This window comes from Dryobates pubescens, chromosome 26 (assembly GCF_014839835.1).
Source record: "Dryobates pubescens isolate bDryPub1 chromosome 26, bDryPub1.pri, whole genome shotgun sequence".
NCBI lineage: Eukaryota > Metazoa > Chordata > Aves > Piciformes > Picidae > Dryobates > Dryobates pubescens.
The window spans coordinates 11,046,497-11,060,097 of NC_071637.1; the positions used below are offsets into that span (position 1 = coordinate 11,046,497).

Here is a 13,601-nt window from a genome sequence, read left to right on the forward strand (position 1 = left end):
AGTTCTTCCCCCGCCCCCGTCGCCCCGCCGACAGCGGGAGGCTGCGGCGGGGGCCTCTTTCCAGAGAATACGGTAAACTGTCCGCATCACGTGTGGCCGCCGGCCGCGGCGCGGGGGACCGGCCGAGGGGAGGGGCGGGACGGGACACCGCTCTCCGCAGCCCCGGCGGAGCGGGGACACTTTAAGAGGCCGCCGGGCGCCGCCGCCTTGCCCTGCCCGGCCCGGCGGAGAGCATGCCCGCGGCACAGTAAGAGCCGGCAGCTCCGGTACCATGGGGCTGTGCTACAGCCTGCGCTCCCGTCTGGCCGCCGCGCACCCCTCCGCGCCCTACGGTAGCCGCGGCGGCGAGGCGGACATCCCCGCCTGCGCGGCGGTAGGGGAACACGGGGACCCGCAGGTGCGGCACCGGCTGCGGCAGGACCTGGTGGCCAAGGAGCGGGCGGACAAGAAGCGAAGCAAGAGCATCGACAAGACGCTGAAGGCGGAGAAGCGGGAGTACAAGCAGACGCACCGGCTGCTGCTGCTGGGTAAGCCAGGGTGGGCGCGGCGCGGCCCGGCAGGTGCTGGGCGGCCCGGCAACCGCGATCGGTGTCGGTGCCGGTGCCCGGCGGTCGCGTGCTGCCGGAGTGGGCGGCGGGGGCGGGGCGCTCACGTGCGCGGCCGTGCCTCGGGCGGGAGGTGACCGGCCCCGGGGTGGGGATCGTGGCTCCACTCCCGCTCTGCAAGGTATCGAGGCTCGGATGGGGGTGCGGCTGTAGCGGTGCTTGCAGCCAGCCCGGGGGATGCGACAGCTCTTCTCGCGCGTCCTCCCGTAGAGGTACCTGCTCGGTCCCCACAGAGGTGCTGTGTCCGCGTTCCTCCCCAGGCTGATTGTTGACATAAAGTTACTCACGGGAGTGTGAGAGAGAGAGCTTATAGCGCGAATTTTCTGCTTGGCGGAAGGCTGGGTTTTCCTGTGTACCTTATTTTTTGCGGTTGCCTTCTACGCCTCCCAGAATACACCCTGGGGAAGTTCCCGCCTCTGAGGTTCGTTTCATTCGCTGCTGCCTTGCACCAGCACCTGCTGACTGCGTGTAGCAGCTTCTCTCTGCCTCTGAGCTCTGCAGGGCTCCCAGGCAGAAGATACTGTGGCGCTGGGCTCCCTTCCCTAGGAGAGGTCTTTGGAAGGGCACCTTCTCTTTGTCTACTTGTGTTGTATGATGTGTAAGCTTTACGGTGTGTCACCCCAATGCAAACGGGCACAGGAGGTAATTTATTGGCTTTCAGGTAAGTCAAAGGAGTTTGAAAATGTTTCTACTCCCTGTTTCCCCAGCACACTGCAGGTGAAGCACAGATTGTCCTGCACAAGTGGATTGCTAAACTCCTAATATCTTGCAATAACAGAGTATTTTCAAACGTCCACAAATAACTTCAGAGGCTCCTATTCCCTGAGGTGTGCATGGTACCCCATGTGATAAATCGCAAGATTTGGTCCTGATCTGTTCTGTATGTGTTTGTAGCCTGTAATTGAGGAGCTGAACTTTAAGGAGCTTTAGAAAACAGTATTTGACATAGTTTTCTGAGTCTTAGTGGTAAATGATTTTATTCTAGAAGTATAGCTTCTTTTGATGTGGTTGTAGCTGTAGTGATGTAAGTCTTGTCATAAAGGTGTACTTTATTCTTATGAGGTGGGGGTTGAGCAACTCTTGTGTAAAGACTGAAGCCTGTATGTTGTGCCTGTACTGGTAAGGAATCACACCTCTCACCAACGTGACTTTTCTTTTGAGCACAGGCTACACTGTAGGTATTTTACAGTTTGGGGTTTCTTGTAAAATGTATTTTGAGTTTGTTCTGTAGCAAAGAAGTGCTTGAAGGAAGAGCTATGAAATATTTTTGTTTTCTTTATCGATTAAATAATTAGGGGGGAAAAACCCAAACCCAACCCAGTAGGGTTAATTCTTATATCAGTCTGCAAAATTTAAGTCATACAGGCTATCTGGTAGACTTGTGCATTTGCAGTAGGCAATATTTCAGTTGCCTGTTTTTAAGTATTGCTTCTGACATGTTGCACCACAGAACTGGGATTTTTTTGCAGAAATGACATTAAACATTGAGTGGGTTAAACAGCATATCCTAGCAGTTTAAAATCATCTATGAAGACGCCAACAGAGAGCTCATTCTTGTCAAAGTACTAATTTATAAATCTGATGGATATGAGTCAGTGTTATGCTGGCAGTGGTTTATTATATTTCAGCCTGGATTTGAATAGCAGGAAGTAACTTTTTGGCCTTCATATAAAACTTGGGATGCCTAAGAGACCTATTTCCCTGCTCCTCACACAAGGAATGCCAGTTTTCCAGTTAGCTTTCTTCCCTTGCTGCTTCTCCCCTGCATCCTGCTCCCACTCTGAGTTTTGTTTCTAAGCTGGAGTAAGAAGTTTGGTTATACTTTATGTACATCTGCAGGTATTGCCATAACTCAGTGTCTCTGATGAGACCTCTTGATGGTTACAGATGGCATGTGCAAACAACATAGGACAGTAACACTGAATGAAGGGGGCAGGAGCATCTAGTTGGGATTTAAAGCTGCACCTGAATCTTCTTGCAAGGAATGCAGTTAAGGTAGGGGAAATAAAAGACTGAAGAAGTGCAGAGCCAGGGATGTCAATTTGCTTGGGATTAAAGGCTCAGTGGCAAAAGCTGCAATAGGTACTCATGGTTCCTTACTTGTGCTCTTAACGTTTTAGGCTGATGTGTTCCTGCTTGTGTGTATCACCAACATGGACAGCAAAAGGCACACTGGTGGCTGTTCTTTCTTTGAGAGTAATAGAATTTAAATGAAAGCTGGACTGATGCTTCAGGTCTGGTCTGTCCCCAAGTCTAGATGATGTTTAACAAATGGCAATAGTTCATATGCTTTCAAGGGCTCTGAAGCTGCACTGCAAATCTGGAGTGTTTCTTCCTAGCACGTGCTTGGCTGTACGGAGCACAGCAAGTGCAGAGGGGCACCAATGCCTGTACCCACCTGTGTTCTGATGTTGTAGTGTCTGTAATGTATCTCACAGCTGTAAACTCTAATCTGTTAAGAGTATTACTCAGGTTAGTTCTCTTTAGCACAAGTAATACTTTTGTTCCTATGTTACAGTTCCCATTTTGGAAAGAGAAGTTGCCCACTTCATGGGAGTGCTCAGGGATGTGCAGTGCATGGGTGTAGTTACTCAGATATCTGTACATCCTGTTACTTGATCTTAGGTCTTTTTCATAATTTTTTCAGTCCTTTTTTATCACCACAGACATAAAGTAAATTTCCAATTCCTGAAGCTTCTCTTAATTTCAGTAGAGCAAAAAACTGCTCTATTTTTGAAGCAATGATCTGACTTTGTACTTGCAGGAGAGAAGTTTTTCCCTTTGTTTTTGTGCTAGGAAAATGCACAATCAGGTGTAGTCTCATAGGGTTTTGTTTAAAGTACTGCACAAGTCACAACTCTGAGATTACAATCATTGTTATGTTGGCAATGTAACATGAGTTCAGGGTTGCTACTGGGTATGGGAGGGTGTCTTTTCAGTGCATGGTGATTGTTCTCTGTTTGAGAACTATCCTGGCTCTAAAACTGAAAGTGTATGCTTATGGGGAAAAGGATTTTGAACTTTGCCAGAAAACAACTCCATTATGTGTGCGCTTTCTAACTGGTGACTGTAATGTGAGTTGTCTTCTATCTTTTTTTAAAGACTTTAAGAAAAAGCACAATTTAAGTTGAATTATAATCTTACAACAAACAAATGGAAACAATTGTTTTCTTGTCTGAGGGGTTTTAATGTTAAGTTAGTATTTTCCAACAAAACCCCACACTGTCCAAAACTGCTGCTCAGCTCTCCTGGTGTATGTGTTACTTTACCAGGACCTTCCTCTTCTGTGATCTGGTTTGCTCTAAGTGAGTGGACTTGGGCTGGTCTCCTCTCTCTGCTTTGCAAATCTTTGTGTACTTAGTTTTTTTGCTCTCTCAGGCTGAACACTTACCTGTATAAAAAGTACTTGTAGCTTATTCCTATATTGAAAAGAAAATGTGGATATCAATATATCAAGATAGATATATGCACTCATCATCTTAGATATTTTTATTACACTGTAATGTATTAAATAATAGCCATTCTGAATCTTACCTACAGCAGTGCTTAAGTAAAAAAGTTTCTAACAGAAATATTTATATTGGTACAAATATGAATACAGGGCATGCAGATTTGAAGTTTTTATAGAGGGAATATATTCTACAGGAAGAAAAACATACTTAAAAAAGCTAGGAAATATCACCGTAAAGACTAACCACAGTCACCCTCTCTGTGCGTGCTGCATGGTGAGCCCCTCCATACCATATAATTAAAGACTGTCTTGTATGGTTTACATTGTATTTTTTTTCCACAGGGCTGGTACTTCATTCAGGGCACAAGATGAATGTTGTGCAGTGAATGAGCAGCTATTCAATATTCTTATCCTCCTCATACAATGTGTCACCCTGTGCCCTATTTACGACACACCATCCATACCCTGTACTGAATAAAGAACTGTTGAACTCCTCATGGGCTTTTCTGTAGTGCTGATTACTGCAGGGACTGAATGCTTCATAAATGTCAGTGCATGGCACTGCTGTGAAATGAGGTGGTATCGTTCTCCTTCTTTTGTGGATGCTGGAGAGGGAAATGCCACCAAAGACTAAAGCTAGAATTGTCTGAAGCTACCACTGATCTTAGATGCTTGGACTTTGTCTAATTCTAATTTTTTTTTCCTCCTGGTACTCAACTTATTTTTTTAACACCTCATGTGTGTAGAGCATGGAACACATGGTTGTGAACATTTAGCACTTTGCAGCACGAGCTCTAGATGCTCTGAAGAGCAACTCAGGGAGCAGGAAACATGGATGGATGTCTGCTATGGAAGAAGTGTGCTGCACAGCAGAACAAAACTGGTCTGGTTCTCCAGGGCAGCATTTAATGGCAAAGCCCAGAAGATATCCTTTCTCTTGATATGATTTCCTATCTTACTTGTTTACAGAGGGTGGTTATCCTGCTGCTGCTTCTCTTGAGGATCAGGCGGGTGGTGAGGGGAAGACACCCTGTTGTAAAGACAGGCATGTGGTTAAGCACTTGATGAAATACCATCTCACAGGAGCCTGTCCCTGTTAACAATAGCTTAATTCACTTACAACCAGTTTGGTTTTTGTGTCCCATGCATTATGGTCTGGAAGAGGAGGCATACACCCTGTAGAAAAGCTTATGCCCTTATTAGGAGATTGTGTAAAAGACCTACGGAACAGAATATACTAAAAATGTAGCGGGAACCTTTATCCTGGCACTTCTAAATTCTTGAGAAGAAGATTTTTGACACTGAATACCTTATACCAAGCTGGTATTGAATTTTGCTTTTTAGAAAAGCAGGAATAGGAAACAAAAAAAAAGCCCTGGGCTCAATCCTAAGGGCTGCTTGCAACACAAGTGCCTCATAAGTGCTTGGCCCCCTGCACATCACAGCAGCAACTCACAGGGCAGTGGTACCCAGTTGTTCTCCAAAGGGACTGTCATTAGTGGTGAAGGAATTGCAATATTTTCCAACAGAGCTCCCAGTAGGTACCAGACACTGTGAGTACACTTGGACATGAGCGTCTCTGTGGTTTCCATCTGCTCAGTGCTATCCAGTGCAGACATGATGATGCTTCTATGGACACCAGGAGGTGGTATGATAATTACAGGTCTTCCTTTACAATGAAGAGCCTCTGCCACTTAAGTCCTACATAGTTCCTACTGCTGTATACAAAATGTGCTCTATAGCATAGTATGCTGCCTCTTCAGCTGGGAGATAGAGATCGTCTGGGCCTGGAGCATGCTCACCCTGAACGAAAATGCCTGGAAAGCTTTGCGGACTTTAACAAGGCTTTGCCCAATATCCAAGCAGTACTGGCTCCAGCTCTTCAGCACTGGCACCTCTATTCTTTAGATCACTTTGTAAGATAGTTTCTGCTCCCATTTTAAAATTTCACAGAAAGGCAAGCTACTCATCATACCCTGTCTATGTTTGGTTTTTATTTTGGGTTTTTTTTGTGTGATTTTTGTTGTGGCTGGTTGTTTTTCCTTGTTTTGGTTATCCTCAGACGGACATGTGGTGTGGAAAGCTTCCGCAAGCGTATTTGAAATTTGGCAAAGTTTGAACTGCTTCACATGGTCTGGCAAAGGAAGGTGTCAGGAAACCTACAGCAGTACTGCTGTAAAAGGGCTACTTATGATGAAGGGCTGCTGCTGGATGGCATACTGCATTGGTGCTAGGACAATGCTCTCTGTATAGAGATCCAAACTGCAAAATTACTGCTTTCACAGTTACAGCTCATGCTGAAGGGATGCTCTGTGCATATTTAAGCATGGATTTTTGTGGGAAGGGGGTGAGGAATCTGGGGAATCCCCTGATCCTTTGGACCAGCCATGGCTGTGTGGTCACACAGCAGTATGGATGTGCATCACCTCTGCTCTTCCTCAGTATGCATACACTGTGTGTTAGTGGTAGTCTGTATTAGTACTCATTAAATGCCTGGTGGGATAAAGATAATTATCCCTCACTCTAAAGAGGCTGCATTCATGTGTAACTATGGACCTAAGATCATTGTTATCAGAGACTTATTGTTTGTTTCAATACAAAACTCCACCCCAGTGGTGCTCTTTTTGCTTGTTGCTTTTTAACTGTTTATTCCACCTCTCTTATTCTGAAGGAAGGTAGCAGCTTTTCCTTTCATGTGTAGAAAGCATGGCTGTGGCACCATATGTCTTGCCTGGAAGAAGTGAGCCTCACATACCACAAAAGTTGACTGGAGACCCTGAGGCCTATGCTATATCTGCTCACTTGGGCACCATCAGAGAGAACAGCTGGCATCTCTGAGGAAGACATGTTTAGTGTTAGCTTCTCACTGAAGATAAGTTTCAGGCACCAAAACTGCTTATGGCAGTTTGACTGGGACACTGACAACTGTGTGCTCTTCTTGCTGGCTTTCTCTGAGTTGCTGAGCTCCACTGGCTTGTTGGTGGAAATGGCAAACAGGCTGGACTGCCTGGAGCACAGAAAAAGCCCGTACTGGAAACCGGTAGCTGTCTTGCTTGTCCTTCCCCAAGCTATTACAGATAGTGCCTGCCCAGTGGTAGTCCCCAGAGAGTGGCTCTGGACCCCTGGGCTGAGCCTGAACAGTAATTTTGACAGGGAGATGCTGCTGTGGAAATGAGGGGGGAAAAAAAACCACTTTATAGGGTTTGTGCTTCTCTTGGTGACACCCTCATCTCACATTATACCACAGCCTCTTCCTCTTCCATTCCCCACCCTCTACTGAACACAATTTTTAGTTTGTGGGCTGTATTTGTTTGGGTTTTAATTTTTCCTGGCTTTTTCCTTATGTTGAATTCTCAAGATTGTTGGTTAGCCAGGAGGTTTTCTGGAGCACTGGGGGATTTGTGGGTCTGAGACTTTACAAGAGGAGGAAACAGAGACACTGAGAAGCAGGATATGTTATGAGCAGAAAATCTGCATTCAGAATTTTTTATTTTATTTTTTTTTAATAAATACGAGCAAAAAAAGTCTGCTTAGAAGAAACATTCTGCATAAAGCACTCTTGATGCTTTCCTTGCTTTACCTCCACACAGGAAATTCACAATTTGTTAGACCCAATTTTTCTCCATTAATTAAAAACATATAACAAATACTTTTTAGACTATAAGAACTGAAAATATATTTTATTCTATAAGCCTGATTCCTTAACACTGTTTGTGCTCTCATTTCAGCTTTTGTGAAGTTTAATCTCTTATCTGTAGCATTTGCTGGGTTTAGGTGGAGAGTTGTGGCAATGCCAGTGAGGAGCAGTGTGAGCAATCTGGCAGTGCAGGCCTAGAGCCTGACATGGTGGTAGGCCATGCTCAGCATAAATGCAGAAGTGGCTAGCAGTGCAGCAAAACAGCGCTGTGCCTGCAGCATGTAACTAAAGCAGGACACTGGTAGCTATAAACACAGAAAGTTATCTTGGAATAACTAGGACATGCACCTGCATCAACAACCTCGCGTGTCATCAGTAGTTGGACCAATAATCTATAATAGTGCGATGTGTGGTCACTCGTGGGAACCAATGAAGCTATGCCAACGATGCTCTCTGAGTTTATATAAGTTGTAGAAGTTCCCTTGATACGCACTTCTTCTTCTTTGCTTTACTTTACCTTCTTTACTGTGCTATACTCGCTATGCTCGCACTATAGTCCTACAATACTGGAACAATAAAGGAACAGTACTCGATCAATGGGCTGCCTGGGGAGGTGGTGGAGTCACCATCACTGGAGGTGTTCAGGAGGGGACTTGATAGGGTTCTTTGGTTGCATGGTCTAGTTGATTAGGTGGGTTGGATGATGGGTTGGACGTGATGATCTTGAAGGTCTCTTTCAACCTGATCTATTCTATTCTATTCTATCATACTGGTCGTCTGTATAGACTCCAGTCTCTGTTGCCGACAGAGAGTGATGCAGGTATTGATTTGCAAATCACAGAATCATAGAATTGGTTTGATTGGAAAAGACAGTGAGGGCAGTGTCAGCTGTCCCTTCTGGAGTGCGAACACTGAGTCCCCTGTGTGCTGCTGTCCCATCAGCAAAGGGACAGCACTCCATCCTTGGACAAAGGAATGGTGACACATCATGAAATCCTGCATAATCTACTTTGGTACAGAACCAGCCAATTTGGCCTGAGGATCACTATTGAGCCTAAACTGAAGGTTTACTGTGTAAAGAACTTTAAGAAAATGTTACTTAATTTTTTCTGCTATCAAATAATTCTGCATTAGTTTGAGAATCTGTTGCTCCTAGTAGAGTTCTAAGCTAAAACTAAATACTGCAGAGATATTTACCATTCAGGCTTATTTTGGGAGGGGGATGAGGAAGGACCTGATAGGTTATGTACTTGACCACATGTAGTTAAAAATATTATTTGGAATATAAACTTCCTTGTCTGAAGACCAGCTTTATGCACGAAGTCAAAAAGCACAAGAAGCAGTTCTCCTCCTGGCCTCCATAAGTATACCTTCTTGCTGCTGAATCCTGGAAATTATGCAGGGCATGCTTTTTAAATGTTGATTTTGACTTCTTGCCTGTGACCAAGTGTAAAGTCTTTCCAAGGAAATACTTAGAAGACTTGCAATGAAACCCAAAAGCTGCTGCCAAACCTTAGTTTTTAGAAAGGGAGTAGGGGGCAATCCAGCCTGTTAAAAACTTCCAGTTGTTTGTAATTAAATCCACTTCTTCTGTGCACAACAAACATGTACTTAGAAAAAGATCATTTTACACAATACTTATGTGGTTTACTGCTGCTCTTCAGCTGCTAAAAATCAAGCAGTAGGTCTGCTATTTTAGTCTGGAAAGGTTACTGGAAGCTGGGAAGCCAGGACTGATGCAGCTGTGCCACCACAGTGGCACATATCCAGTGGTGACACACAAATCGAGCCAGGGAATCCTTTTCTCATCATGAACCATCTTTCCCACCTCTAACTAGATGAAGTTTGTTTTGGATTGACAGGGATGGGAATGAGGAGGAGATAAAAATACCCTGTCTGCACATCCCTCTTTGCCAGCAGCACCACCACTCATAGCTTTGGTGGAAGCTATGGGATTGCAGGAGCTTCTCATGCTGCTTGCTTCTTTGAGTGCTGGCAGGAGACAGAACCACTAAACCCTCACAACTCTCCCCACCCTGAGGTTGGTCTGCCACAGTTCATTCAGCATTGTTTCAAGTCCACTGCCATCATTTGTCTGGGGGGTGGGGAGGTGTGGTGGAAACAGCAGCAGCTCTTGTTGACAGCTGCTTCTCTTTCTAGCTGGCATTCAGGAATGCCCCTGGGGTTGAAGGAACTGGTCAGTCTATCAGAAAGTCCAGCATAGGTAACACCTTGCTAGGGAACAAAGAGGCCAAAGCTTGCAGGAGATTTGCAGGGAAGTGATGCCACTGAGTTGGGTAATATAACCAATTCCTTACACCTCTGCTTATGTCCTGAAGAAGGGAGTCAGTTCAAGCTCCAGAGCAGTCTGTCTTGTCTACAGTCATCTCTTCTTTTGTTGTTATTGTTGTTTAATGCCAAAGATCAAATTCTGTTTGTGTGTACACGTTTGTTATGGCCACAAAAGTGCCATTGCAGTTTTCAGTGTAGGAGCCTTGATTTTGTCAAGCAAAGTACCCTAAAGATCTCTGACAGTCAGTTAATGAAGTTGCTTATAAACTCCTTTGTTCTTTTATGTGCTGATGTTTGGATATGTAGCCCTAACTAGGAGCTCAAACAAAAGCAGAAGGCTGCTCTCACCAGTGATGGACAAAATCTTTCAGAGCCCTGCCCAATGTGTGTGACCTTCCTGCCTTTGACCTCTTGCAGGTGGCAGCACTAGCTAGGTAGGGGACAGCCTGAGCATGAGTTTATCCAGAAGGTAAATTTTGTATTTATCCTTGGCCAGGAAAGGAATGGTTTTTGGGATGACATGAAGAAATTGCAATTTTTCACTAGGCAGGTTGCAGGAGCCTTTGGGTACTGTGAAAGAATAGACACAAAGCATGGAACGAGCAGAGCAGCAGCTGAGATGTATTATCTAATAAGGGACACAAGAAAAAAATGATGAAGCCTTGCAGAGCAGATTTGTTAGGATTTGAGATGAAAATCCCTGTTGGTTGCTGAGATTATCCCCCAGCATATGGCAGAGAATGTAACAGAGATGTAGAATTAGCTGCTAATGATCTGGACACCTCTTGAAAACAGATGTTTGTAGTCCTGTACAACTGCACGCGGTTTGATTCACTGGAAATCTGGATTACTCCACAAGAGGTTTGGCATGGTATTCCCTCTGCTCTCACCCAGCGTAGATCACCACTTTCTTAGGAGTAACACTGGAGTAACTTTATGTAAAACTGGAATTGGGAATTCCAGTTTGTGTTGTCTATTCCGTCTTGTTGTCCCATTTGGTTTGCCTGCTGCTTACTTTCCACAGCTGCAGGATGTTGGATCTGCTGGCAGAAAAATATGTTAGTGTTCCTGAACCCCTGCCACTGACAGGGTGTTCTCTAAGCATTTTGTTTTAACAAATGTGCTATCAGAACCTCTTTTTCTTTACCTGTTTCCCTCTGGACTCTCAGTCCATTTTATAGCTGCTTCATTCAGAGCCTGCTCCCTTCCATCCTGCTGTCATCAATACAAAACTAGCACCATAATGAACTTCTTGTCTGTGCTAGGTTTGCTGTTGTCTTTTCCATTGTTGTCTTCTCTCAGAACTGACTCAGCTGAAGAGAGTAAGTGCCTAATTTCCTTTCCAATGCCTTAAAGTATACATCAGGCCATTTGCATCTCACTATTTCCTAATCATGGAGACTGCTGAATTCATTGGTACCTCTCTTGCTTCCATGAAGCTTTCTTGGTAACTGTTTTTCTACTACATGTGCCCAGGGCTGGCCAAGATGCGTGGGCAAATGCCCAATGCAACCCCCCTTTTGTTACATAGAATCAAAGCATTTTTTTGATTGGAAGAGACCTTTAAAGATTGAGTACCACCATTAACCCAACACTGCCAGGTTTCCCCTCAGGTAGTTTTGGTATGTCCTTACTCTGAGCTGTTGTTCACAAATACTTGACTTATCCTGTCCATGGTTTAAGGCACTGAAGTTTCTGACTCATGGATGCAGTTTCTCCTAGGGTATAGAGAGCAGCTCTGTGGAGAATGACCTGGGAGTCCTGGTGGATAACAAGTTATCCATGGGACAGCAATGTGCCCTTGTGGCCAAGAGGGCAAATGGTATCCTGGGGTGCATTAAGAGGAGTGTGTCCAAAGGAGGTTCTCTTCCCATTCTACTCTGCCCTAGCGAGACCTCACCTGGAATATTGCATCCAGTTTTGGGCTCCCCAGTTCAAGAGGGACAGGGATATACTTGAGAGAGTTCAATGAAGGGCTGCAAAGATGAATAAGGGACTGGAGCACATGCCCCGTGAGGAGAGGCTGAGAGTCATGGAGCTTTTCAATCTGGAGAAGACTGAGAGGGGATTTAATAAATGTTTATAAATATCTGAGGGCTGGGTGTCAAGAAGGAGGGGACAGGCTCTGCTCACTTGCATCCTGTGATACGACAAAGGGCAATGGATATGAACAACAGCACAGGAGATTTCCACCTCAACATGAGGAGGAACTTCTTCACTGTGAGGGTTCCAGAGCTCTGAAACGGGCTCCCCAGAGAGGTGGTGGAGTCTCCTTCTCTGAAGACTTTCATGACCCCTCTGGACACATTCCTGTGCGACCTGTGCTAGGTCCTATGGTCCTGCTCTGGCAGTGGGGCTGGAATCTATGATCTCTGGAGGTTCCTTCCAACCCTTAACATCCTGTGATCTTCTGATTATCTCACTATGCTTATGTTTCTTTATGTTCAAAGTAATGTGTCCTAAGGTCTCTTAATTTACTTACCTCAATTTGCGTTATTGGAAGATATCCTCCTAGAGTTGGAAGCTTTTATTGTTCACAGAGGAAAAAAGTTCATTAGCTGTCAGTTCAGGTCATCTTTTTTCCACCCATTACTTCATGTTAAACTTCCTTTTGGACTTAATCTTTTAGAGCAACAGCAAGACCTTAACCTCAACCTTTCTTTGTAAGTTAAATTCTTTTGACCTGTCGTCATCTTCATTACAAAGCTTCACACACTGCAGTACGATAATATTTTTCTTGTGGTGCAATGAACAGCATTGCAGAGGCTGTTCCAAATGGGGGTCATTTTTTCTCTAAATTAGCAACTGTCTTAGTAGATGTTTTCTGTGGCTTCCAAACTATGTGGTATTGCTTGAACGAAAATGTAATTCCACTGAGAGATTTCAAGCTCAACTTCGGCTGGGCTTCCAGAAACAGGGATTTTTCTCACATCAAAGTCAAAGCAAGCAAGCTAGAGCACTGTTTGTGTTTTGAGGCTGCATCTTAAGAATCAGATTGAAAATATGAATGTTCTCAGGCCTGTGTGTTCATGTAAGGGATCAACTCCAGCAAATGCGTCTGGAAACAGGTGAAATACTTATTTGTGTCAAAAGCGGAAGGCCCAGCTCTTTGTCACTTGTAAGCTTATGGTTAACTTCCTATAATTTTTAAAATAATCATGTGAGAATGCAGTTTTGATTTGGACAACTTGATTCCAAGTCCAACAGAGTCATTTATTCACTTGAAACTTCCTTGAAGGAACTTTTAGGCATGCTGTGGGCAAACTCCTCAGTGGTGGCTGCTTCAGCAAGACATGAACGGACAGCCGCTCAGGAGCGTTTGTTTGAGTTCTCCTTTGTCAGCAACATTCCACCACAAATGTGGAAAATGCAGTAAATAATCAAAAATCCACTAGGATATGCTACAAGCTTTAGTATTCCAGGTATCTTCTTACAGATTTAAACTCATAAGGACAAAACATAAATCAAGAAGCCTCAAACCCTCAGAGTTTCTGAGGAGTGGGGAAGTGATCAAGAGACTGGATTTCAACCCTCTGCAATTGCAGGGAAGTTGTTACCTGAAATATGAGAGAGGGCCAAATGGAACAGCAGAGAACATAGAATACATAGAATAGAA

General features: G+C 44.6%; 1 protein-coding gene across 1 annotated transcript in view; it reads left to right on the forward strand.

Annotated features, from left to right (window-relative positions):
* Positions 1 to 205: 205 nt before the first annotated feature.
* GNAS (GNAS complex locus) overlaps positions 206 to 13,601 on the forward strand; it is a 146,768-nt gene continuing 133,372 nt past the window's right edge. The window contains exon 1 of the mRNA XM_054173737.1: positions 206 to 527. Coding sequence (XP_054029712.1) covers positions 272 to 527 — 256 coding nt within the window. The 5' untranslated portion in view covers positions 206 to 271. The remainder of the gene's footprint in view (positions 528 to 13,601) is intronic.